Raw genomic sequence first — 27,755 nt, 5'->3', positions numbered from 1 at the left:
TACTTGTACCTGTACCTGTACCTGTACCTGTACCTGTACCTGTACCTGTACCTGTACCTGTACCTGTACCTGTACCTGTACCTGTACCTGTACCTGTACCTGTACCTGTACCTGTACCTGTACCTGAATATATCTAGGGTTGAAGTGAACCCTAGAGGAAGTGTTGCAACAGTTACTGCATTTAGACGGGACACCAGCCGAGAATACAAGGATGTTGGGTATATAATATAAATATTTCATTTTCAAGGATAAATACGAAGTAAAAAAAATTGGTAAGAGAAAAATTAAAAAAGAGAAGAATGAACTTAAAAGAGATAACAGATAACAACGCCCCCCTTTATTTCCCAGCCTCTTAGGGTTAAAATGCATCAAAAGAGCAATAAAGAAAATGAGTTCCGTAGTCCAGAATATTAAGTTGGGGGAAAAATTAATTAAAAGTGATGAATTTAGCTTAATACCGCAGTCAAGAGTTCTAAAAGGATAGGAAGGCAAGGCGTATCATTTCTGTAATCGAGCCACATACCCCTCATTTTTCTTCTGAGCCATTATTGAAAGAACATCACCCGTCCCATACTATTGAATATTTTTTTTAACCTTTTGCTGGAAACAAAACATAAAGTCAATACCAAACTATCTTCATGCCTTATATGTAACTAATTTAACAACATCAAACCATTCTTTGGGTTTCGATGGACATGCAACTAACAAATAAGTTGAAAGTGCTGTTTATTGAATATAATATTAGGGTTTAAGGGTTTAAATTGAAAGAGATTGTGCGTGAAAAATGTGTAGAATTATTTTGGACATCGAGCTTTTACTAAAATTTGTCTAAATGTAGCTAATTCCATTTATGATTCAGTGTGACGAGATTCTAGAAAAAAGGCAGGAAAATTTACAGAATGAGCATGTAGAAGTGGCTCGGGAAAAAAATTTGGCGAATGGGGCTCGAATGTTGAAATGATGCAGTTTACCATCCCACCCATCATTCTATAATCCGAGAATAGTAGAATGTATTTGTTTATCTAACTTTATATTAGTTTTTCATTCATTTCAACACAAACATCTTACAACATACAGCATACAACAAAACATACTAGCTAGATACAAATATACAGAAAATGGCCGAAAACCATAACATAAAACTAAACATAAACATTTACATTAACAAAGCAAAAAATCTAAGGCAAAATAAACATAAAAATTAAATTAAATACAAAGAGTTAAGCGCAGAAAACAAAACAAAATTAGACATAAATGCTTAAAACAATGACCTGAACATAAACATAAATTAAAACATCTTCGTTAACATAAACAAAGGCATAAACTTTGATGAAAAGATAAAAGTAAACTATGGAAAAAACTGTTATGTATATGTACATTGACAAAAATGTTAACTTATACAATAAGAAAAACATATACTTTTTATTTTTTTTAATTTGTTTGGGAGTTGTACTCCACCTTTTTAGTCTATCAGTTTTTGATATTGTAGAGGTTTTAGACACTTTCATCAGATGGAACACATGGATAAATTCTTTGTAGGGGCTCCTTCAGGAACCACGCTTATATGGGGTTCTCTTCCAGGAACCACGCTTATAGGGGTGCTCTTCCAGGAACTACTCTTAGGGGTTCTCTTCCAGGAACCACGCTTAATAAGGGGTTCTCTTCCTGGAATCACGCATATTGGTGTTCTCTTCCAGGAACTACTCTTATAGGGGTTCTCTTCCAGGAACCACGCTTACAGGGGTTCTCTTCCTGGAATCACGCTTATTGGTGTTCTCTTCCAGAAACCATGCTTACAGGTGTTCTCTTCCAGGAACCACGCTTATAGGGGTTCTCTTCCAGGAACCACGCTTATAGGGGTTTTCTCCAAGGAACCACGCATATAGGGGTTCTCTTCCAGTAACCACGATCGTTGGGGTTCTCTTTCAGCAACCACGCTTATAAGGGTTCTGTTTCAGGAACGTATATAGGGTTTTATTTTTGGATTTCAATGCATCATGCAAACATAAACAATTACAAATTTATTAACGATAACATAAACAATAAACACTAATAGCAAAAACATTAACAATAACATAAACAATAAATATAACAAAACATTGATAGCAAAAACATTAACAATAACATAAACAATAAATATAACAAAACATTGATAGCAAAAACAATAACATACAATTAACAAATTAATAAAAAGAAATATTGACAAATAAAAACAAAAACTGAACGTTAACAAAAGCAACGTTGGTAGAGAAGAAACATTTACTTAAACTTTTTATTTTTAGACCTGTTGAGATATTTAATATCTTGTATGGTATAGAGAATACAGATGAACAGGTATTTAACATTTAATGTTTAATTGACATTAATTAAATACTTCTTAGTAGTTAATTGAATTAATTGCAAAATAAAACTGGAAAATTGGTTAGTAATACATAAAAACCAAATTAAACAAATTCGCAACAAAAAAATTCTTTAAAATCGAAATGTTTTATGACAAAATTGCTCAAAAAATGAGAAGTTTATGAGATCTGCGATTTTCTAAACCCAAATTCACAAAAAAATGTTGTTGTAGTTTGAAATGTAATTAGGTTTTTTAAAGTGTTTTTTGAATTTCTTCCACGTGTAATAAATTAAAGTTTCCGATTAAGACTGTTTAAAGTTTATTTTTATTTTTGAAATTATGAAACTGACCTCTCTGTACAGGTCTGGAAGGGTTGTAAGCTATCCTGGCAGGTTAGATACCAGGTTGGCGGAGGGGCGGAGGATAACGAGGCGGATAATACTCTCCTTGGTCCTAGACTCCGCCACAAAATACATGTCCATAAAGACGAGGTCCAGGCGGTTCTACCAATATCAAAGGTAGAATTAAAAGAACTGAGTTTTTGCCACAGACTCAAAAACTCGAATCACTATATCTTTGCAATCTGTTGGTGTAAACCTTTGAAATTTCCAACTTTAACTAATTGATGAACAGAATTTATAGTTTGAAATGTTAAAGGTCTACGACATCAGGTTGTAAAGATATAAGGATTAACAAATAGAGTTGGTTGCAAAAACTTAATTTAACTCCTTTTTTACAAAAAAGTTTGGAGACTTTTTCAACGAATTTTACAAAAAAAATCCCAATATAAAGTCTATTAAGTAAATCACTGTGATCCGAAGGTTGCGAACTACTTCTAATTTTGCCAATTACTTCTAAAAAACTAAAGCCAAAAACAAGAGCTTTTTATTTATGAAATTCACAGGTGCGACACTTCAAAATTGATGATACTTTTCATAGAAGTCGGGATCCATGTGAAATTTTTAAGTTTCGTTAAGATTGAAGGAGTTAATTTTTGAAGCTGAACATCGCATTCAAAAGTTACAAGCTTAAAAATATCATTTATTTTATTTTGTTGAACAGAGGATTTCATTTAAAATGGCTAGAACATTATTTTTGATTTAATCAACGTAATGTATTTTTTACTTTAAGTCTAAACCAGAGAAAGATATAAAAGTGCACCCAAACTCAAACTGGGAATTTATTAAACATATTTACGAAGAAAATAAGTTATAAAGATAGAATTTCTAAAGAGTTGGAAGGGAATCTGTCAACCACCCCCCCCCCTCCCCCTCCACCATTCCGGATATTATTAAACCTAACATTATAATAAAATCATTTCGTTTTATAAAGTCAAAAAGGAAAAATTTCTGAAAAAGAATGAATTTTTCTAAATGTGAAGGAATAGGGAAAGAAAAAGTTGCCTAAAATTTTAGTAGATTGGGGGGGGGGGGTACAACCGCCCTCTAAAAATCATCTTTGCATTCGAAACTCAACTATAGGACTAAAATAATTCGGTGATTTTTTTGCGCCGTTTTTGGGAAATTTCGGTTCAAAAGAAAGATTTCAGAGATACCTGAGAGCCATGGAAAATAAAAATTTTGCTTCCATTTTATAAAAATTTTGTGTCATTTTATGAGAATTTTGTATCAATTTTTCTAGACTTTTGCGTAGTGAATTTCGGGATCAAACATTTTCTGCAGACCAAGGGAGTAACTTAATATCCCGTGGTGGTCGTACCCTGCAGAGATAACTTTAATTTAGGAATTAATCAATAATCCTCAAATTTAAAAGTGCAGACATTGGATATTGAGATCAATTGTGTTTAAGATTGACAATACTCACAGAAAAATTTCGACCTTGGGTCGACATTGTATCACTCGGAGTGAACATTGTGAAATAATCCAAGGGTTAAAGTTAGATGAAGAAAATATAAGAAGTTTGCTTAGAAAAAGAAAATTGTCTGTTCTCATATTAACAAACTTTACAGGGCTTAGTTTTTTAACCTTTCTTTAATTCATTTTTGTTGGAAACATTAAATCTGCAGGGAAAGTTTCTAAGTAGTAGTTTGCTTTTCCTTGTATTTTAAGATGCTTTTTATCCTGGGGGCATTTCAGAGGTAAGCACTTTTGTGTCGGTATTGTAAATCCTGAACGCTTGATCTTGATCTCAAATGTTGGCGCTTATAAATTTGAGGATCAATGCTTGATCCCTCAATCAAAGTTATCCCTGCACATGGTATATTCCCATCACGGATATCGGAGAGGAAGAATTGAATGCTTGATCCCTCAATGAAAGTTATCCCTGAGCATGGTATATTACCATCATGGATATCGGAGAGGAAAATTGAATGCTTGATCCCCGAATTTAAAGAATTTTAAGCCGCTGCTCAAATATGGTTAGTTCAACTAAAAATTGTATTCAATTTTTCAAGATTTAAGCCGGTGCTCAATTGAAACCGGTTTTTGGGGATTTGAGACGCGGCTAAAATTCATTAAATTCGGACTCAGGTGTCATACAAGAAGTTAGTTTTTCAGATAGTTAGTTTTTGAAAAGCAAAAATAAAATATAGAAATACTATAACAGTAAAAACAGGGAACTCTTTTTATGAAAAATGCATATTGAAAAACGTGCAGATGTTCTTCATCGTTTTAAGATTATTCCTATCATTTCGGCGGGTCTTTTTGAGAATAAGCTTAAAAAAAAAATTGGAAGAACTTTTTAACCCCTGGTATCTGTATAAACCACAATCCTTGTATGTGGATTAATTGTGGTGCAGTAGTTAAGTATTCTGCATCCTGCAGATGTATTAACTAAACATATATATCCTGTCCATACTTTTATCCCTTCTGTCAAATCCAATTCTATCCCATACTTTCAAATCCAATCCAATTCTATCCTGTCCTTTCCAATCCAATTCTATCCTGTCCTTTCCAATCCAATTCTATCCTGTCCTTTCCAATCCAATTCTATCCTGTCCTTTCCAATCCAATTTTATCTTATCCTGTTCAATCCAATGATGTTTTATCCTGTATATTCCCATTCTATCCTATTCTGTCCAATCCAATAATATTCTATCCTTTCCAAATCAATTCTATCCTTTCCAAGCCAATTCTATCCTATCCAATCCAACTCTATCCAATCCAATTCTATCCTATGTAATCCAATCCAATTATGCCCTATCAGTCTATTTCAATTCTATCTAATCTGATCCAATTCTTTTCTATCCTGTCCAATCCAATCTAATTTTATCCTAACCAATCCAATCCTATCCTGTCTAATCCAAATCTACCCTAGCCTATCCTATCCAATCCAATACTATCTTGTCCAATCCAATCCGATCCTGTCCAATCGAATTCTATCCTATCCTGTCAAATTATCTTCTATCCTTTCCAATTCTGTATTCCTATTCTGTCCTTTACCCCATCCTATCCTAATTTGTCCTATACTATATATCCTGTATAATATATCCCAATTTGTCCTATACTATATATCCTGTATAATATATCCCAATTTGTCCTATACTATATATCCTGTATAATATATCCCAATTTGTCCTATACTATATATCCTGTAAGAACAAAAAAATGTATTATTTAGAAAATATTTCCTATTTTTGGCAGAACAATATGTATTACCAAATATATGTGTTTGTAAGAAACTGGTTTACCAAAACATGTTATGGTTAAACAAACGAAAAAAAGTATGGCTGAGTAAGTCGGGGATGGGGTTTGGTTAATGTCGGAACATGGGTCAAAAATTGCTCCAGATATAAAAAAGTCCAACAAGTTTTAGCTTGTGGTTTTCAGTAATTTATGAAAACAGTCCAGAGTTGGGTTGGGGTTAAAAAAGTTTCAAGGTACCGTAAGCCTAATTTCAAGTGCATCTCCATGCAAAGATGGCAATGCCCACACACGGGACCCTTGAAAACTTCATCTGATTAATAATCTGAAAGATATTGTCGTTTTTCTAGATTTAAACGTATTTAATTCTGATTATTCTTATGTGTTTTTTTCAGTATAAATAAACAAATTCCAAATAATGAGTTTTCAAAATTATAAACATTAATATCTGGTTCATACCTAATCAGTCAAAGCCTTGAAGTATACCGTTATGAATCGGTCATTTTCATCTTTGCAAACAGGGCCACATGAATCATGAACTGGATCATGAATTACTCGGGCGTAAATGGGCTGTAAACCCGGGTTTTATGTTTTAAAATTTACCAGAAGCAATTTGATTCCTCTTCTGTATTAACCAAAGAATCAGTTTTGTCAACTACAACTGGCCCAAATATGTACGCTGTACACTTTTTAGTTTTTTTTGATTTTTTTTCTTTTCTTCTCGCATTTTTAAATTTGTTTTCACTTTTTGTGTTTACTGTTTACAACACCCTGGGACTTTCATGGGAAGTTATTGCGGTATTTCTATTTTTTCTCTGTGATTTTATATTCCTGGGTAAACCAATATATCTTTTTATTGGGCAGGGACAACTTGTACAAAACTTTTTTGTTTTTCTTTTCTGAACTTCTAGATATTAATCGTGTATTATTCTTTCTTGCAGTTTATTAACTTTCTTAAAACATATGCACTATGTTTTTTATTTACTTTTTCTATTTTATGCATTTCCTTAATGTTGGTGAATTTATCTCTATTTTCTTAATCTTATATTAAATTTCTCATTTAGCTAAAGAAAATGAGCCTTTTGCCCCAAAATCACATTTTTTAATCCCTATGTCTTTGCACCCTGATAGTGTAAACCTTTGATATATCAAACTTAGATTTTTTGATCTGACTTAGTTCTGAGTTTGAAATGTTTAAGTCTACAACATCGGGTTGTAAAGATATAGGGATTAGAACATTTGAGTTTGCGGCAAAGACTAAATTCTTTTTCTTCACTTAAGTTCATTATAGTTTTCCACTTTCATGATTTTTTTTCCCCTTTGCCATTTTCTTAAAACTAAAATATTAATTTCTTTTCATCTGGCTCATTTTTGAATTTTTATGGTTTACCTCATTTCATATTTTATAACTTTCAATTTAATTTAATCTCATTTTTTATAAAGTTAAGTTTCTTTTTCCTATACAAATTTTGGAGATTTACACATTTAATGGATTTTTAAATTTATCTTTAATCCAAATATTTTATCGAATTCAGATTCCACAAAAAAAAAATTGGGTTGGATTGGTTCAGCTGTGTTGACATTAATTTGGAACAAACCAACCTAAAAATATACGAGCCTAATAGAAAAAGAATAGTTTTGTCAGGTTTTTCTTTTATTTTACTTATTCTTCTGAGCCTTTCTTTAACTGTAAATAACCTCTGTTTTGTCTATTTCTGGCCTCATTTTTCCTTAACAATAATACCCTGCTCTCCTAGTGTTAAAACTAATATTTTTTTCCTTTCTCTAAATTTCTCTGGTTCTCTAGTTCTCTGGTACAGAGTAATATTCCTAAACTTCTCTGGTTCCCATTGTATAGAGGAATATTCCTAAACTTCTCTGGTTCCCATTGTACAGATTATTATTCCTAAACTTCTCTGGTTCCCATTGTATAGAGTAATATTTCTAAACTTCTCTGGTTCCCATTGTACAGAGTAATATTTCTAAACTTCTCTGGTTCCCATTGTATAGAGTAATATTTCTAAACTTCTCTGGTTCCCATTGTATAGAGGAATATTCCTAAACTTCTCTGGTTCCCATTGTACAGATTATTATTCCTAAACTTCTCTGGTTCCCATTGTATAGAGTAATATAGCTTAACTTTTCTGGTTCCCATTGTACAGAGTAATATTTCTAAATTTTTCTAGTTCCCATTGTATAGAGTAATATTTCTAAACTTCTCTGGTTCCCATTGTATAGAGGAATATTCCTAAACTTCTCTGGTTCCCATTGTATAGAGTAATATTCTTAAACTTCTCTGGTTCCCGTTGTACAGAATAATATAGCTTAACTTCTCTGGTTCCCATTGCATATAATAATCGTATTAAAGTACTCTGGTTCCAACTGTACAGAGTAATCTTATTAAAGTACTCTGGTTCCCATTGTACAGAATAATATAGCTTAACTTCTCTGGTTCCCATTGCATATAATAATCGTATTAAAGTACTCTGGTTACAGAGTAATCGTATTAAAGTACTCTGGTTCCCATTATACAGAGTAATCTTTTTAAAGTACTCTGGTTCCCATTATACAGAGTAATCGTATTAAAGTACTTTGGTTCCCATTGTACAGAGTAATCGTATTAAAGTACTCTGGTTCCCAATGTACAGAGTAATCCTGTACTCTGGTTCCCATTGTACAGAGTAATCAAAGTACTCTGGTTCCCAATGTACAGAAAAAAATACTCTGTTACTGACTGGATCCTTATTGTCGAGAGAAAACATGTTCTCTCCGTTTATTAGATAGTTTCTAGATACTTCTCCTCTAATATAACCTTGTTAAGTGTTCAGGCAGAGCGCTGCAACTTTCTTTTTTATACCCGCCATATTTTCTTCTTTTATGTTTATTTTGTTGATTTGACAAAACAGACGGTGGAAATATCCCCCCCCCCGTTCCTCTCCATACGCCACCTAAAAATGTAATTCAAGTGATTGTTTGCGTAATATAATCGATTAACAAATTTAAAAACTATCCTAAAAATATTTTCAGAAGTTCTTCTTTATATTTTTGTTTTTTAGTTTTTTTCTTTCTAGAATCTGCGGCGTGCAGAAGAATTTACACAGTGTTTAATTTATTTCTGGGGGGTCTTAGCACTTGGAAGGTCTATATAATCCCTTGGAAAACATAAATTTCACTGATCCAGAGGGGATGATTTTTTAATTTAAAAAATCCACTTAAAAAAACTAAGTTAAAGAGCTTTTGGATAATAGTAAATTCTCAAAAAACTGACTTCTTTTCAAATTAGAATTAAAACAAATTGTTCTTACCTTCATTAAAAACAACTTATACAATATGTTCAGTACAATATACTAAGGCAGTACAATATACTAAGTCAGAGAAGTACAATATAATATAGGCTTTACCACTTGAGCCTAACTTACAATGTATACAAAATCTTTGTTGTTTAGTCAAATTACTGAATTTAATCAACAAAAATTACTTTTCTAGCATAAATTATAGAAAATGTAAAATTGCAAATTGTTTGTAATTTGATCCTTATCAAAAATATGATATTGGATCCATGAAACTAATTCTAGGAATAAGTAACGTTTTAAAATCTATAAAAAATCAATTTAAGAATTGAATCCAACTCTGCAATGAAAATGAAATTTTTTCAAAAAAATGTGTGCCCTGAGTTTTGAAAAGTCGTTGAACTAGATTTGGTTTAAGTGCAAGTCCCAAATACCTCAAAAATCTCACTCCCCCTTTCAAAACTAGATTTGAAAGTACACATCGTACAATTATTAATAAAAAAAAATAATAAAAGAGAGAAAAATATTTAAAAATATCAAACTCTGAATTCAAATTTTTTCCTATTTTAAAATGACTTTTAAATAACCAAAATTGATATTTTGCTAAGTTTAAGAAAATCGACAATATTATTTCATTAATTTCCATAGTGCTATCCAAATTCGAATCCTGAGGCCGAATTTAAAGAATTTGAGCAACGGCTTAAATTTAAGCCGGGGCTCAAACATGATTGGTTCCACATAAAATTGTATTCAATTTTTCAATATTTAAGCCGGCGTTCAATTGAACCCGGTTTTTGGAGGATTTGGGACGCGGCTTACATTGATTAAATTCGAATTCTGGTAACTTTCTTTGGGGGGCGGGAAATAAATGTAACTCCACCCGCGTTAATTTTAGGCTGAAAGGGTATCATTGTCGTCAATAATTTTGACACTTTTTATAAGAAAGGAGTTGAGTCTTTGCCACAAATTTGAATATTCCATTCCCTTTATCTTTGCAACCTGGCGGTGTAAACCTTTGATATTTCAAACTTAGATTACTTGATATAATAGAGTTTATAGTTTGAAATATCTAAGGTCTACGATATTGGGTTGCAAAGATGGAGGTATTAAAATATCAGAGTTTGTGGGGAAAACTCAATTCCTTTAGCTTTAATTTATGTTGAAAATCGCTTTAACACAAACAATATTTATATCATAAAATATTTAAGAGTTTGGAGTTGGTGAATACAGCTGTGCTGACCGGACGGCAGGTATCAGCTGCCCTGAAGGTTCTACTGGTAACGCAGGCCGGAAGTATTGCGGATGTTACCCTGCACACTTCCTGTTTATCAAATGATGATTCTGCTCTCAAGGTAAGCAAATTATTAAAATATTTTTTGGATTTTTTTGACAAAGATATATTTATATTTTCACGCCCAATTTAAAAAAGAAAATGTTTTAAAGAAACTGATCAAACACAAATTTCCTAATCCTTATATCTTTTCAACCTTCTATCATACACCTTTCATATTCCAAACTATGAATTCCGAAAGATCAAACAGTCAAAGTTTGAAATATTAAGGTTACACTACAGCGGGTTGCAAAAAATTGGAATAAATTTCTTTGAAACCTTGACTTCTTGATTGAAAACTTCCTTGATCAATTGATTGTTAATTGATTAGACGATATATTCATAATTGATTGATTGATTAGGTTTCCTCAAGCTGTACTTCTGTCTACCTGGATGGATCTGAGACCAGGGGGGCTTTAGGAGCCAGGATACAGGTACATTAGAGAACACTTTTGTACAGAATTAAACAGAATTGTACAGAATAGTACAGAATAGTAAAGTATTGTACAGTATTGTACAGTATTGTACAGTATTGTACAGTATTGTAAAGTATTGTACAGAATTGTACAGTATTGTACAGTATTGTACAGAATTGTACATTATTGAACAGTATTGAACATTATTGTACAGTATTGTACATGATTGTACATGATTGTACAGTATTGTACAGAATAATACAGAATTGTACATTATTGAACAGTATTGAACATGATTGTACAGTATTGTACATGATTGTACAGTATTGTACAGTATTGTACAGAATTGTACAGTATTGTACAGAACAGTACAAAAACAAATGTTGTTGATCTGAATAGTACAGTAAATATATTAAAGTTAAGTACAGTACAGTGCAAGAAAAAAGTACAATTTATGAAACTGGGGAAAATTTCAGTAATTAAATTTGTGTTAACAGAATAAAAACAAACCCTTGGAAATCTTTGGATTCAAAATACATGTTAAAGTGTCCTTATGAATTACATTGACCACATTTAACTGTTTAATTAGCATCAAACTAAATCCAAAACATTTCGTTATTTTAAAAAGATATAAAATCAAGTTTAAAGTAATTCTATTGATATTTTAACTTTTCAAGGAAGGTGTGAAATAATAAACCTCAATTTTAATTTAATGTGAAATTTTATTATCTTCTTGAATACCTTCCCATGAATCCTGCTCCTCGGAGAGTACTCCATACTAAATCCTTAATTTCAAACAGTTAATTCATTCATTCATTTATTCTAACATTTCAAGACAAATCAGATGTAGCTTTTGTTGAAATTCAAAAATTCAAAACAGAAAACCTGTAAAAACCATTAACGACGTATAAAAACAATAAAAAACCTTAAAATATATATTTAGTTATCTACAACGTAACATAAATTACGCCTGTATGTTTTCAACATATAGATAGATTAAAACGTTAAATCTTAGAATTAAACTGTTCTTTTACGAAATAAATATTTGACTTTAATAAAACAATTATTGATGAAAATATGTATTTACATTGTAGTACAGGGGTTCTTAGACACAAACTAAAAATTTCTAATCTCCAAATCTTTCAAATCTGATGATTTAAATGTTTGATATTTCAAACTTAGAATATCTGATCTAACAGAATTCATAGTTTGAAATATCAAAGGTTTACGACATTGGGTTAAAGAGTTATAGGGATAAAAAATCAGAGCTAGCGGCAAAAACTCAATCACTTTTGATGTTTTGTTAGTTTTTTTTAACAAGATTTAAGAATTTCATATCAATCACATTCATAATGTACATTATGTACCTGATTAAAAAGATTTCTTTGTTGTTTCTTTAAAAATCCGGGATTTGATCTGTAAATTTTTTTAGAAAATTGGGATCGAAAGTCTCATTAAGCTCCTGTAATAAATCTTTGATATTTGATTTAAAAGAATTTATTTGAATAACGTGAAGAATCCCTTACAGGTGAAGTACGGTACATACAGTGGTACAGCTGAGTTTACAGTTTGGATGCCTGAGCTGCCGGTCATTCTTGATATACCTGACACACAGCTGGGTCTAGTAGAAGGATGGAGAGTGCCTGAAAGGTCAGACAATATTTTTATTTTTATTTTTAGACAAAAATTCTCTGTTTTTTAAAGAATAGACTACAGATAGTAAAATGTTTTACTTATTAAATGTGAACTGATATTGTTAATCTTGAACGCTTAATATCAATATCCAATGTGAGCACTTCTGAATTTTAAGATCAATGCTTGATTCCTTAACTGAAGTTATCCCCGTCGTAGGGCCGAAATGACGATCAATGGATTAGGGATATCAAAGAGGAATTTAATTAATAAATAGATCTGCATAAGATGGAGACCAATGCTCTATCTGAACATAAACAAGACTATACTAGTGCAAACTTCTGTTTATATTTTTTTAAGAAATATCTTCCCTCATTCAGTTTTTTACTTTTTAGTTTAACTCCTAAATGACTAAAGAAATAATCTAATGATATGAATTAAAGACTCGTATTTTCATTTAAGACTATTTTGAACTCCCGAGAAGGTTGAGGGGGGGGGGTCGGATGGTAACCCTTTCTTTCGTTGGAATTCTGTGAGAAAATAAGTTTGATTAGGTTCTTTAGAATTTCATCCCATTGAAATTAGTTTTTTCATTCAAAACATGAGCTGGGACTGAGAGTAAAGAGTAAAAAATAGTATCAGGAATGAGAACGATAAAACTTTCCTCCTTTAGTTTCCGTTCAGATTTATATATTTCCGATTTTATTTGGGTTTATTTTCCATTTCTAACCATAAACTCAGTTCATTCCAATTTATATTTATTTCATTTCCAAATTCTCGACAAATTCTAAATTTATCCTGAACCGCATTTATATCAATAAAAACATAATAAAATTCTTTTAAGGACAATAGCAATCTAATATTAGATATTTCTAATTTCTAATTCATAACTAGCTCAACAAGTTCTAATTCTTACCTGTCAAATTTCAAAATTATAACTTAACAATTTCATAACTTATGCCTTTTTAATTCATATTCCATATTTTTACAAAGGAATTGATTCTTTTTCACAAACTCAAAGTTTCTAATCCCTATATCTTTTCAACCTTAGACTATTTGATATAACAGAAATCATAGTTTGAAATATCCAAGGTCTACGACATTGGGTTAAGTAGAAATAGGGATTAGTTTGTGGCAAAGACTTAATTTCTTTGGATTTGAAGCTAATACAATCATTTATTCGTGGGACGCAAGACGACGTGAAGCTCGCGTCTAAGATTTTTAATATAATTTGCTAGTAATAGAAGTAAAATTCTAGAGTTAAAATTCCAAAATGTCGTCCTTTTTCGTGCTTTCAATATTACTTGAAATATGAAAAATTTCGTTCAGATTTCGTTTGAATTTCGTTCAGATTTCGGCAATTTTTTTATTTAACAAAATTGAAATATGAACAAAATTCTTTATTGTTTCAAAATCATACATGTTAAAATAGGTTGACGACTGAATGTCACAAAAAACGCAAAGATAAAGACGACTTTCAAGTCGTCTCGTCTCACTACTGTCATAAAAATTCGATTTTAAAAGTTTTGAAAATCCGCCAATAAAAATAGAAAAACCCGCATAATTTTTCATTGTATTCTTTAACAATTTACTTTTCATATTGAGGGCCGTGCTAAAAAAACCTTTTCATAATTTTATAAATATCTAACTAATCCTGTGAATAATTCTCTGCAATATTTTACTCCCAGGTTCTAAATGTGGAATAATCTCTAAACCTAGAATTATATTTACATATTTAAAGAATAGATATGGTTGCAAAGAGCCTTAAATGTGAATTTAATTAAAATATTTCAGAGAAAAGTTTTTGTGATTAACATGAAGAATATTTGAATTTGAAGTACAAATATAAATATAACTAGCGAAGGGCCTAGTGTTGCCCGTGGAAAAAAATTATAAAAAATAATTTTTTTAACCTTTAACACGGCCACCCATGAGTGTTTACAAAAAATTTCAGCCCAATCTGTCCAGCCGTTTGGCCGGCTACAGGCAACATATATATATATGTGTAAAAAAATGTTAAACCGATTTCTTAAATCTCTTTTATATATTGAAATATATTACCATTTAACCAATTATACTTTCATTCGACATATATCCTATAAAAAATAGTAAACACTTCATTGAGAAACTTGTTTACCAAATCTATAGAAGAGCCCTTATTTCCCTCCTCTTAATAAAAGAAACTCCAATTTTCTGATTTGAGATTCCAACCCTAATCTAATTTTGTAACTTTTAAACCTTTTTTTCTGGAAACTTATACACGGTCAGTCAACTAACATAGAAGGAGATATAATACACCGTTTTTGCCTGTACACTCACAACTTTAAAATCCATTTTTTAATAAGTTTACAGACCTCTCTTTACAAGACATCTAGTTGCGCCAAAGCCCCGTCTTATAAAATATACAGTGATACCTGGAATAAGTAAGACAAATATTCCATATTGCAAAACTTTGTAAATAAAATATTATCTCCGTCTAACCATTGAAACCTAGAGGGAGCGAATACAAGGGGGAGGATACATTTAATAATTCATATATTTTCCAGAACCTTCCATAAAAGATCAACTGCTGGGGAGGAGGAGGAGGAGAAGGAGGAGGTAGATGCAGGAGGGAGTGGATGGAAAGAGGAGGAGAAGGATGTATGGAAGGAGGATATGGAACTACTGGAGTATATTGAAGGACCGGATAAGGAAGAAATATTCGAAACTGGGAGAAATCAGGTAATAACTGTCTCATGTAAAATGCAGGAAGATAAATCTGGGAAAATATTTTAAGAAAATTGGGTTTCCGGATGCATTGAAAACATTTACCGTGGAATATATTAGGGATAATGAACTTTAAATTAATGAAGTTTATCCATTTTGATATATCTGCAAATGGAAAAAAAAATAAAACATTAACTTTTAGGAGGAAGTACAGAAACCACGTGAAAACCGTGGACTTCAGGAAATCCGCAATCACAAGTCCGAAGAACGAACTGCAAGGGCGGAAGATAGAAAACATCTTCTTGATGAAACCCGTAGAATAAAGGCTGAAGAGGAAAGAAAGTTCAAGGCGGAGGATGATCTAGCGTCCAAGGCGGAAGAAGAATGGAAGCTGATGACAGAAGATGATATGGCGGCGGAGTCTGGGCGAAAGATTAAAGTTGGAGGCTGTGCAAACCGGTTTCAGCAAACTAAAATCAAAGTTTTCGCAAGGTGGGAATAATTATGAAATTGAAACGTCCAATATTGAACAGTTATAATTTTGAGAATGTTAGGAAAACTAATAGTGTTCAAACTTTTCAGCCATTTTTTTATCAGTTAATGAAAAAGGGGGAAATTTGATCTTCAAATAAAAAATTATTTGAAATCACAGATAGTTAATCTTTCTCTATCTCTTATTTTAAATAAAGAAAATCAATTTATTTTCCATCTTCAGGTTTACAGCCGAGGATCCGGACTCAGGGCGGAGAGAATATTTTGTGTCACGTGGTTCCCAGCTTGACGTTACAGAGCTTACGAAGAAGGGAATCCGTGTTCAGGACTCACGTGTTCTAAACATACGCGGCACTGTACTCAGGGGAGTCAGCGTAGGTCGCACTGAAGTTCAGGTAAATAAACTGTACTCAGGGGAGTCAGCGTAGGTCGCACTAAGTTCAGGTAAACAAATTGTACTCAGGGGAGGTAGCGTAGGTCGCACTGAAGTTCAGGTAAACAAACTGTACTCAGGGGAGTCAGCGTAGGTCGCACTAAGTTCAGGTAAACAAATTGTACTCAGTGGAGTCAGGTAAACAAACTGTATACTCAGGGGAGTCAGCGTAGGCCGCACTGAAGTTCAGGTAAACAAATGGTGATGTGCGGTACTTTCTCACAGACACGTTCCAGAGAGCATTTCACGAAGTTGATGTGACAACTTTCCAAATTTTAAATTGTTATGTTAAAATGTTAAAAGAGCCAAGCCAAGAACATCTCATATATCTCATATATATCCAACAGGGTTACGCACTAAGGATATAATAATTTAATGACGACCTTAAACTCTGTGAATGGCAAATTTTGTCTTGTGACATCAATTTAGCCTTTCAATGGAAAATTTAATAATTTGGAAAAGAAAAAAAGGTGCACAGGTGCAGGGTACCATAGATGTATTGAATAAGACTGGCTAAAGTTTGCACAGTTTCTGAAGTCTCATCCTTTCTAGGTATTATTACAAACAAAAATCTGAAGGAAAAAAATAAAGTATGTAACACCTAAATAACATGTCAAGTTATCATAATATTATCCCCAAACTTGTATGTCAAAACACGTATCGTGTATATTTACAATTTTATTTTCAAAGAAATCCATTGAATCTTGACTAGCATATACTTTAGGAATGTTAAAAATTTAATCTGTTACAAATGCATTTCAATAATACATCTGTTTTGAGACAGTAATATATTTGTATTGAATAAAAAGATACCAATTTCCGACTATTGTGTACTTTATCATTCTTCCTCACTTCATTGTGAACTTCATAATGAACGTGCTATAAAGTAATTATTGTGCTATAAAGTTAAATTAGCTGTATATTTCCGAAATAATTTTTTCGCTTGAAATAAAGATAAAATTGAAATTGCTTTGGTTCAAAGCTTATTTAATCTAGAAATAGCCATTGAAATAAGCCAAGTACACAAACGTTTCATAAAATTACCTATAACACTATTATTTTGGAACGAACGTGCTTTTCGAAGGTTCTCGCTTTTTTAGATTATATTTGAACCTTTTCTATAAAGAGAAAAGTTCTGTCCAAAAACTTTATAACACTGCGAACCAAAATAACAGTGTTATAAATAGTTAATATTGGATAAAAAGTACTTTCGCTTAAGATAAAATTTAAGCACGAACACCAAATTTAAACGAATTAAGCTTTTCTTATAAAATATTAACCTTTTTACCATAATTGAAACAAGTAAGGAAGAAAATTGTAAAAATAAACATAGATATACGTCGTAAAAAGGGAAAAATATAAAGGAAGAGATTGTCAGGTTAATTGGTAAGGCCCTTCATTAAAAAAAATGACTCACAAAAGTTTGTATTAAACTTTTTTACAGTTTCGAATTTTAAGATATCTGAAAATTTAATAACAGTAGGCTTTCCTATAATTCATTCAACTTAATAACAAGTGACCTTCTCCTCTATGCAAAGATGATAATGCCTGATTTACAACGGAACTCTAAAAAGCTTTGTCAACTCAAGATTTAATTAGAAATCCATGTTTTTTAAACTGTTTATTTTCATTTGTGGTTTTGCTGCGAAAGTGACTTGAGCATTGCTTGCTTTATTGTGTCAGGTTTCCAGGGAACCATTTTATATCAGGTTTCCAGGGAACCATTATATATCAGGTTTCCAGAGAACCATTATATATCAGGTTTCCAGGGAACCATTATATATCAGGTTTCCAGGGAACCATTATATATCAGGTTTTCAGGGAACCATTATATATCAGGTTTCCAGGGAATCATTATATATCAGGTTTCCAGGGAACCATTATATATCAGGTTTCCAGGGAACCATTATATATTAGGTTTCCAGGGAAACATTATATATCAGGTTTCTAGGGAACCATTTTATATCAGGTTTCCAGGGAACCATTATATATCAGGTTTCCAGGGAACCATTTTCTGAAATAAATCTGACATTGCCATCTTCGCATGAAGGCTCACTTAGAATTACTTGTACAGTCCCTTTAAGACCAGTTTAATGGGCTTCATGCAATAAGATGGCACTTGTAAATTTAGAGTTACTACGTTTAATTATCTTAACAATTCCCTTTTATATGATTTTTCATAATTTTTTCTGTATAGATGGTTTCTCCGGTATCAGGCCGTGTGATTGGGAGCAGTGAGGTTCGGGTTGTTCGGAGCAAGGAGAAGATTTCAGGGTTACGCGTCCGGTCTGTTACAGGGGTCAACCTAGCCCTGGAGCAGGAGACAAACCCAACCCTATACACTGTACATACGCATGTACAGGAATCACTCATGGCTAAATATCAGGTAACGGATTTATTTATACATACTTGGCTAGGGTATCTGGCTCTGTCTGGAATTTTGTGTAAAAAATAAAGACGACCTGCCACTCTAATTTGACAGGTTAACCGATAAAATTTCAAATATCATTGATGTAGCTGGGACTATATTGATTTGCATTTTTTTTCACCTTGTAATTCCCGGTTGATATATTTCTGTCTTATTGGACACTTTTTGATAATTTTGATCATTTTGATAATTCTGATACTTCATAATTTTTCCGCTTATTTCAATCTTCGTTACTTTTAGGAGGGATTGCTGGCTGTAGATATTCTATTCTCAGACGGTACCTTTACATCACTCAGGTTAGATGGGATACTAAGGGGATGAAATATCTTAAAGGGTTTCTACACATAATGTCAATTGCCCTTCGATGCAAAGATGGAAATGACAACAGTACCCTTTAAAGCGTTGGCTGATTAGGTATGAATTGTGAATCAATTATTGCCATCTGTGCAAGAAAGGTTCCTTGAAATTACGCTTAAAGTCCCTTTAAAGGGAGGAGGGACTTACTAGGTAACGTAGTTGAACTGTCAATGCAGTAATATAGAGACAAAGGAATTGAGTCTTTGTCACAAACTCTGATTTTCTAATTCCTGTATCTTTGCAGTCTAATGTTGTAGACATTTGACATTTCAAACTGTGACTTCTGTTAGATCAAATAATATAAGTTTGAAATATCAAAGGTTTAAGACATAGGGTTCAAAAGATATAGGGATTAAAAAATCCGAATTTGTGGCAAGGACTCAATTCCTTTAAGGATTCATTTGAAAACATAAGACGTTTTTACTGTGTATAATTTCTAAATAAAAGCCTCATGTCATTTGTAAAATTTCACCAGGAGGGATGGTCAGCAGAAACATAATGTTTTTTTTACAATTATTTCATAATCCGAAAAAAATATCATCCTGACTTTATGATATGATGTTTACTCAGTACAAAATTGAAATTGATAGCTCTATAATGGATAATATGGACAGATCATATGAAGTGTAACATATAAATTGGACATTGACAAGATTAAAAAGTTTTATCCATCAAAAAAAATTCAAAACATTTCTTAATAAATAAATTTATGAAAATGGAAGCTCAAGAATAATTTTTCTTGCTAAAACTTTGGGATTCTGATCTGGTTTGGGTTTGATGGAAATTGATGGGAAGAATTCGAGATTGGATTTGATCATTCAAGTATTCAGACAAAATTTTAAACAATCAAACCGTTTAAACAGTGAGATTTCAGTCTTAAATAGGAGCCTTCCTACAAATTTTTATTCACAGTGGTGCTTAAAAAACTATGGGAAATATCTATCTATCTATCTATCTATCTATCTATCTATCTATCTATCTATCTATCTATCTATCTATCTATCTATCTATCTAGGGATGTTGAGGAGGAAGAATACTACCTGGCTGTGGAGAGTAAAGATACAGATGTTGTTGTCTTTGCTCCAGCAGTTGGTTCTACTCTCCCCAGGTACACTAGACATATTATATATATTCAGGGCTGGAAACTTTTAAATCAACAAAATAAGTTAAACCCATTTTCTCCTTTCCCAAAAATTGACCGAATCTCTTATTACATGGTAATAACTTCAAAAATTTGTCTTCTTTGAGAAAGAAATTAACTTATTTTTGTAAAATAAAAAAGTTCCCCATCCAATCTCTGCCATGCGCCGAGCATAAATCCTTCTATTTCAGTATTTTCATCTGTTTGTTAAATTTGTTTCCCATAACTTCTGTTTCGCGCTTTCAATTGAGTCTTTAAAACCAAACCCTTATTTTCGAATCCTTATATCTTTGCAACCAGCTAAGGTGTAAACCTTAGATATTTCAAACTTAGAATATTTGATCCAACAGAATTCATAGTTTTGAAAATCTACGGTCTCCGACTTAAATTAAAAAGATGTAGGGATTAGAAAATTTGCGTTTGTGGCAAAGAATCAATTCCTTTGTTTTGGTTCTTTTCTTGAAAGTAAATATATAAAATCTAAACCATGTGAAGTGAGGTGTGACAATGCCTAAATTTATTTGTCCAATGTCATTCGAATCCAATCTTTTGCAAACCACGGATTTAGAAGAAATATAAAGATTTGGATTTATTTCTTTATCTTCTTCATGCTTCTTGCTTTCAGGTAGCAGATATGTCTTGAAAACCATTTTTCATAATTATAGAAAATCAAAATATTAATTATTCTGAAAGNAACAACAAAAATAATTGAAAATATAATGATTAATTTTTCTGTTCAGGGTTGTAGCTGTGGGTTCAGGTTCTGGTGATCTTCTCACAGTTTCACTTGAACTACCAGATCAATGCCATACCAAGCTGGAAACCCCGCTGGCCTCCACCCCCGTCTCTCTCACGATCTCTCTGTTCAACCCCCAGGATGGATGGAAGGGGGACAGGAAGAAAGAGAAGAGGAGGAAGAAGGAGAGAAAGCTGAATGGAACTATTAAGTCTGTAGATATGGGGGATATTAGTGAAATTCTCTCCAATATTGCACTTCGGGACGATAATACTCGGAGCAGGTTGGATTCATCTCCGTACCTTCCTAGAGACTCTTCCATGGATGGGTACGCACACGAAGCGACTACTCTGGAGATTGGAATGTATATACTGCTTGGGGTCTTCTGTATTGCTATCACAGTATTCATGGCATCATGCTTCGTGTATGCATCAAAACATCAACAGGAGACTTATTTGCATCCACGCAGTAGAAGTGTTCAGAATGCACATGATTGGGTCTGGTTAGGAAGATCAGATGGCCGGCAGACCCTAGATAAATCATCTGTTGGAACCAGCGCATCCAAAGACATGCTCAGCAGTTCAATGAGGTAGAACAATCCCTTTTACAAATTAGGTGTCTAATGGGCTGTCAGCTGACAGAATAATTCTCTCACACACTTCCAACATAATTCAATCAAACTGTTCCTTCTCAGAATGTAGTACATTTAAATTTCAAGGGGTTTCTGAATATATTTGCAACTATTTTCATTAGGAAGCATTTCGGGTTTTCTTATATTTGTGCAAGATCAGGTTTCAGATTTTTATTTCTATTTTTATAATATTTTGGTATTTTACGTGAGTCTAATCCTAATATGTTTTTTCCTTCAATAAAGCCAGATATGAAATATTGAAGAAACGAATAATATTTTAAATATTCTAGGAGTGGTGAGTCTCACCAGTACAGAAGAAAAATGAATATCATTCCCAACCCACGTGCAGAACTTGGATATTCTCCCAGGAACAGGATTGGTGTATCCGGACCCGAATCTTCCATTGGATATCTCGGGATGGGACTTGAACCTTCAGTTGGATATCCCATGATGGAATTTAATTCAGGATTAAGAATAAATCCCCTTGAAACTGATTCTCAGGGAAGACTGAGAAAGGATTTAAACCCTGAACTCTACGCGGAGTTACCACGGAGAAATATAAATCCCAAACCAAAGAAAAATAAAATTCGGAGTAAGCCTAAGCCTGAATCCAGCTCCGGGGTTCGGACGGAGGTATCCTCTTTTACTCCAATGGTTCAAAGAGAAGGGTTGTCTCCAACAGCTAGTGTGCATAGCAAGGGTTCCGAGCAGAGCAGTTCAAGACCCTCAATTAATTCTGCAACCTATACCAGACATAGACCTATCCAACCTAGTCAGGTAACCCAGAATTTCATCAACTTACAATCTGTGAATTGCAACAAATAGTTTATGCTTTCCAATGAGTTAGAGGAATATGAATATCTTGACATACCTTTTTATTGAACTTAAATATGTCTTTATTTGAATTCAGTAACATACTTTTTCCTCTCTCCATGCATTAGTAAAATTGCCATTTCTTTGTCTTTTATTTTATCTTATATTTTCAGGGAGATATTCTTCCAGTCGGATTCCCCATTTATGGTGACAGGGGAAACTGGCAAGATGGAGTCGGGTTAGATTTGGAGGAAACTGGCAATTGGCAGGAACGGCAACATGAAAACTGGCAGGGAAGGCAACGAGGAAACTGGCAAGAAGAGGATAGTAGAAACTGGCATAATGAAGCCAGAGGGGAGTGGCAGGAAAAGGGAAGATGGCAGGAAAGAGACAGGAACAACAGGCAAGCAGAAGAGGATAGGCATGAAGAAGATGGAGGCAACTGGCAGGAAGAATTCTCCAATGAGTTCTGGAGAACAGAAACCCAGGGGTTTCAAAATCCTTGGGAAGCCCTGCATGCCCTGGGGACATACACAGGAAATAATGTCCAGGTAGGTTTTTTCTTTGCTATGTGTTGTATCATCTTAGAAAAATATGGTTTCACTCCAAAAAATTGGAAATATAAAGTTAAAATCTGGGGGTAACATAAGCTTGGAAACTTTTAGCAAATTTTGCATCTTAGCTATATCAAATTACAAATTTAATATATAACAGTTTAATTAAATACAGTTTAAGTATCCTTCGAGACCTAACAGCCAGAAATCAAATAAAAAAGATATGGACAATTGTTGGTTTTAAAGTTTGTAACTTTTAACTTAGAAAGGTTTTGTGGGAAACATGAATATCCTGGTTTTGTCTAGCTCTTCTCTTTAGCAAACCCAGGAATTGCATTTTTCTCAGCCAAGAGTGAATGAACCCACATCACATCAGCATCAAAAGAATTTTGTTTTTCTCTTTTCTACACACATTTCTACTCTTTCTAAAAAATAGAAAGTGTTAAATTTTTTCATGTAATATGGCTTTGAGAAATTGAGCAAGTTGCATTTCCCCCCCCCTCATTTTGTTTTTCTTTATTTACTCCCTGTCAAGATAAGAATATCTTCTCAATATTTATATTGTTAAGCTGAAATGGAAAGAAAATTTTAAAAGCCAACTCTTTCAAAATCCAAAATGAATAAAATATTTGAGTGAAATATGAGTTCTATCCTGAAACTTTGTTTTGCAGTCAGATTAAATAGACAGGGTTAGTTACAAAGTTCTAACAAAGTCTACAGTTTATATATATTACATGGAAAACTTCAAAATACATTTTTTTTTCCACAAAGTCATTTAATTATTATGAACAGTTTTTTTTTCTAACTTTTTGTTAATAGCTAAATTTTTTTAAAATGTGTGAGAATAAAAAGATGGAGTGACAAATCAATGAAAAAAATGTAAAATGAAATGTTCAGGTTGATGGTCGAGGTAGAGGAATGGAAAAAGGAGCAGATGAATTAGATCTTCATCTAGATCTGAACAAGGAGCATGATTTGGATCAACCTCCTCCCTACTCGCTTCTCAACAGACAATCACCTGCTAGCGCCCTCCCACCCCTTGCCACACCCACAAGAAACACCCAGTGGAGTCCCAGTCGGGAATATGTTCCGATAAATCCAGAAATAAATCGGCGGACCCCACCGCGGTACGGATCGCTAAAACGAGTCAAAGATCCGTTTAATTTACCGTTCTCAGAATCCCCAGCGGTTCCCGCTCAACTACTTAGTCCTAATCATGTTTTCCAAAACCTTGAATACCTTCAGAATGCAATAGCTGATACCACAGAAGAGTCTGAACAATCTGTCGCCGAAGACGGAAGTTCAATATGCTCGGCAGACTCTGGCGAGTTGGGTCGGATTGACGAATTACCAGAACCTCCCCTTGAACATAATTCTCCCAACAAAACATACTCAAAAGTTCAAAAATCCACGACAAAGAAAGAACCGGTTCAAGACAGTATGCCATTGCCTGAGAATCCAACAGATTTAAACGAGGTTCCCATAGGATCCCTGGACTACGACCAGCTGATGGACTACTTCCAGGGACTTAGGGAATCTGCAGCCTGACATTAATTCTTTATTGAAGGTCCCCCCCCCCTCCCTCTCAAACAACCCCTGTTTTAGAGAGATAAGTCCCTATCCTATTGTCTGAGACATCTTTCTATGTTCTCACCAAAACTAATTCTTATTCCTTTTCCCAGTTAAAGTTTATTCAATATGTAAATATACTTAGAATGCCTTACAAAAGCGGGAGTGCATGCCTAAAATTTGAATCTTGTTTGTGAAGGAACGCATACTTGAAATATCAACTGTTAATTTACGTAAATTGTAATATATGTACATACATACATTATTGTTATTATATATAGTTCAAAATTACTATAGCAATCCAATATTCCTCACAAATACTTAAAACTCTAAATTTAATTTACGCTATTTTCCAGATATTTGCTAGTTCAGCAGATTATTGTATTAAATCATCTTTTCCAATCTTCACATTATGTATAATTTAATGAAACTAAAACTTAACTCACATCAATTATATGTAAACTATTTATCAATGTGACCCATTGCATATTTACACATTAATGTAAAAAGTCAATATTTCTTGATGGCCTCAGTTCTTAGTTTATGATTTCAAACTGAAACTTAAATTAGGAAAGCTGTGCTTTTTTCTTTTGGAGTAATTTTGATTGATTTATATTTTAACTCCAGCTTATTTGTCAGAAATTTAAATACTCGTGATATATAATCCATATCTTTTCTTATACATTGCTTAGCTGTTGAGGTCCAATAGGGGTAATAAATGCCCACCCCCCCTGGCAGGAGCTATTCAAGTTTCTTTATTGCACAAGGTTCATAAATAATGAATATCCCTACACCGCCATTAATTCTTTTTCTTTTAGTTTTCCTAAATGCTTATTTTAATTCTAAGGAAAAACTTTACTGGAATACAAGGACTTTTTCTTCATTAAATATCATCTCAAGGGTTTTATAAGTTTCTTTCTTGGGCCAATATTTACCAGGAATTATAAACCTTTAGAAATATGTATTTCGTCCTTATTTTAATACTCTGCATTGGCTTATTAAACTATATCATGTAAACTGCACCATTATCTAAAATAGCCGTCAACAAGTCTTTAAAAAAATGGATCGATTATTTTTTTTCTTAAAAAAATCGGATAATTGTCTTTAATTTGTCCCATTAGTGCAACATATAGGACATAAATTTAAAACAAGGGTATTTAGCTTTAAACCTCCCAAGGGAATGAGAGACTAAAGGGGACCAGGAAATTGTCCTTTTTTATAATAAATTGATCCATTATTCTTTAACTCTTTTTCCAATTTGCTTTGAGGTAAATTTTTACTATACTTCTACAATTCCTTTACTTCTGCTTTAATTTAATTTATTTCAAAACATAACGACAATATCTAAATTCGTTTAACCAGATATGAAATTTAAAGAATTTGAGTCGCGGTTTAAATCTGCCAAAACCCGGTTTTAACTAAGAGCCGGCTTAAATCTGGAAACATTTGATACAATTTTAAGTGGAACCAACCATATTTACCGCCGCTCAAATTCTTTAAATTCGGCCACAGGAAAGATTTCAATACTTAAGCTGCAAACACAAGTAGTAAAATTGAGTAGAAATTTTAAAATTACATTTTTACTTTACTCTGCAATTTCTGGGTCTTATTCTATTCTTATTCTTAACTCAACCTATAGAAGAAAAACACGGATTCGTAATTATGGAATAATTAAAAAATGTTTGAATTTATTGTTGTAATTTTCACATTTTGTTGCAATACGAATGATGCGATAATTTTTTAACCCTCAAAACAATCCATTTTAATTTCGTACCTTAAAATTTGACAAAATGCTACTTTTTAATCTCATGATCTCAATTGTCTTAAATGCAAAATTAATCTGTACTTAAGCATAAGATTTTAACGTACATTTCATAAACTACAATTATATTGTTAAATTCTTGATTCATGTTGTTTAAAATGTATTATTATCTTGTTATGTTGCTCCTAATATTAAATTTTGCTTTCTCCCGGTAAAATCTATTGGTGAATTCTGAACAAATTATAATTTTTAAAGCCAAAGATTTTTCTTTCAAATTCAGAACCACCTTAAAGGCATGGTACAATAAGCTTTGCTTGCACACAAAATTTCGGGAAATTCCGAAAAAAAGTAACTAAGTCATTTTTTAAACAAACTTTTAAATTAAGTAAATTCATAAAACAAATAAAATATTTTTTCTTTAGCACTTATCCACAATCGTTTGCAGTATTGACATAAAAGAGCCTTAGCTCTTTGGTTCAGCAATTATGTGCAATATTTTTGTAAAAAAGATAAAAAGTTTTGCTTTCTCATCTTAAAATGACAAATCGTGTGCATGGTTATTGATTTGTACCCCAATCATCTTTAAATTGTTTTAATTCCTATTTGTATTTAAGAGAATATATATCACTATTTATACTTTTTATTTTTTTAGAGCGATACAAATGGTTTATTTAAAGTTGAGACGACTGTGCGGAATTTACTAAATCTTTTTCTTATGCATTCTTGGTTTTCTACATCTAAAAAACTGTTTCTTTCTTTGCCTAGTAATTTTTTATGATTAAAAGACCAAAGGATTGGATTCTTTGCCACAAACTCTAATTTTTTAATTCCTATAACTTTGCAATGCAACCCAATGTAGAGCTTATATTTTTCAATCTATGACTTATATTTGATGAAATAGCAAAAGTTTGCAAAGATATAGGGATTAGAAAATTTGAGTTTGCGACAATCACTCATTTCCGTTAAACCGCGCGTACGTCTTTTTATTTCATTTTAAGGGTTTCATTGAAGTCTCCCTTTGTTAGACCCTGACCTCTTGACAGTAAAATATTATATTCTTGCAGTATATTGGGCATAGTTACTAGTTAGTATTGGAAAACTAGAAGTTCCAACAAAGTTTAAAATAAGTTTGAGGATCTGCATGAGGCAGAGGAAGATATGGGATATTGGGGCTGCAAAACTCTGTGACTACAGGGTTACTCACAAAGATTGAAACTATCGATAGCCTAAATTTTTTAAAGTAAAACTTGAGAAAATTCCCTCGTCTATTTTATAAAGCTTTTCGATCATATATATCTATATCAATATTCAATATATATACTTTGCTTGTTTGTTTGTCTGTCTGTCTGTATCCAATAAATGTCAAAACGGCTGAATTGATCGGGCCAAAATTTTGTGTGGGACCTCACATGACCCCAGGGAAGGTTTATGGATGATCAAATTTTCAAAAAATTGCCTCTAGCAAAATTGGAAATTTGAAAATCGACCAAATTTATTTTTGGAGTAAATATTCACAAATGAG

General features: G+C 32.6%; 1 protein-coding gene across 1 annotated transcript in view; it reads left to right on the top strand.

Annotated features, from left to right (window-relative positions):
- LOC111704480 (uncharacterized) overlaps positions 1-26,869 on the top strand; it is a 36,526-nt gene extending 9,657 nt beyond the window's left edge. Inside the window, exons 5-20 of the mRNA XM_023476719.1 lie at positions 138-218; positions 2,283-2,334; positions 2,704-2,859; positions 10,442-10,585; positions 10,926-10,997; positions 12,508-12,629; positions 15,158-15,332; positions 15,520-15,809; positions 16,033-16,204; positions 18,440-18,628; positions 18,911-18,966; positions 20,043-20,135; positions 20,909-21,493; positions 21,826-22,312; positions 22,522-22,899; positions 23,800-26,869. Coding sequence (XP_023332487.1) covers positions 12,553-12,629; positions 15,158-15,332; positions 15,520-15,809; positions 16,033-16,204; positions 18,440-18,628; positions 18,911-18,966; positions 20,043-20,135; positions 20,909-21,493; positions 21,826-22,312; positions 22,522-22,899; positions 23,800-24,450 — 3,153 coding nt within the window. The 5' untranslated portion in view covers positions 138-218; positions 2,283-2,334; positions 2,704-2,859; ... (1 more) ...; positions 10,926-10,997; positions 12,508-12,552 and the 3' untranslated portion in view covers positions 24,451-26,869. The remainder of the gene's footprint in view (positions 1-137; positions 219-2,282; positions 2,335-2,703; positions 2,860-10,441; positions 10,586-10,925; positions 10,998-12,507; positions 12,630-15,157; positions 15,333-15,519; positions 15,810-16,032; positions 16,205-18,439; positions 18,629-18,910; positions 18,967-20,042; positions 20,136-20,908; positions 21,494-21,825; positions 22,313-22,521; positions 22,900-23,799) is intronic.
- Positions 26,870-27,755: the final 886 nt, after the last annotated feature.

This window comes from Eurytemora carolleeae, unplaced genomic scaffold (genome assembly GCF_000591075.1).
Source record: "Eurytemora carolleeae unplaced genomic scaffold, Eaff_2.0 scaffold146, whole genome shotgun sequence".
NCBI lineage: Eukaryota > Metazoa > Arthropoda > Copepoda > Calanoida > Temoridae > Eurytemora > Eurytemora carolleeae.
The sequence above is the reverse complement of the archived record's forward strand: the minus strand, read 5'-3'. Positions and strand labels throughout refer to the sequence as shown.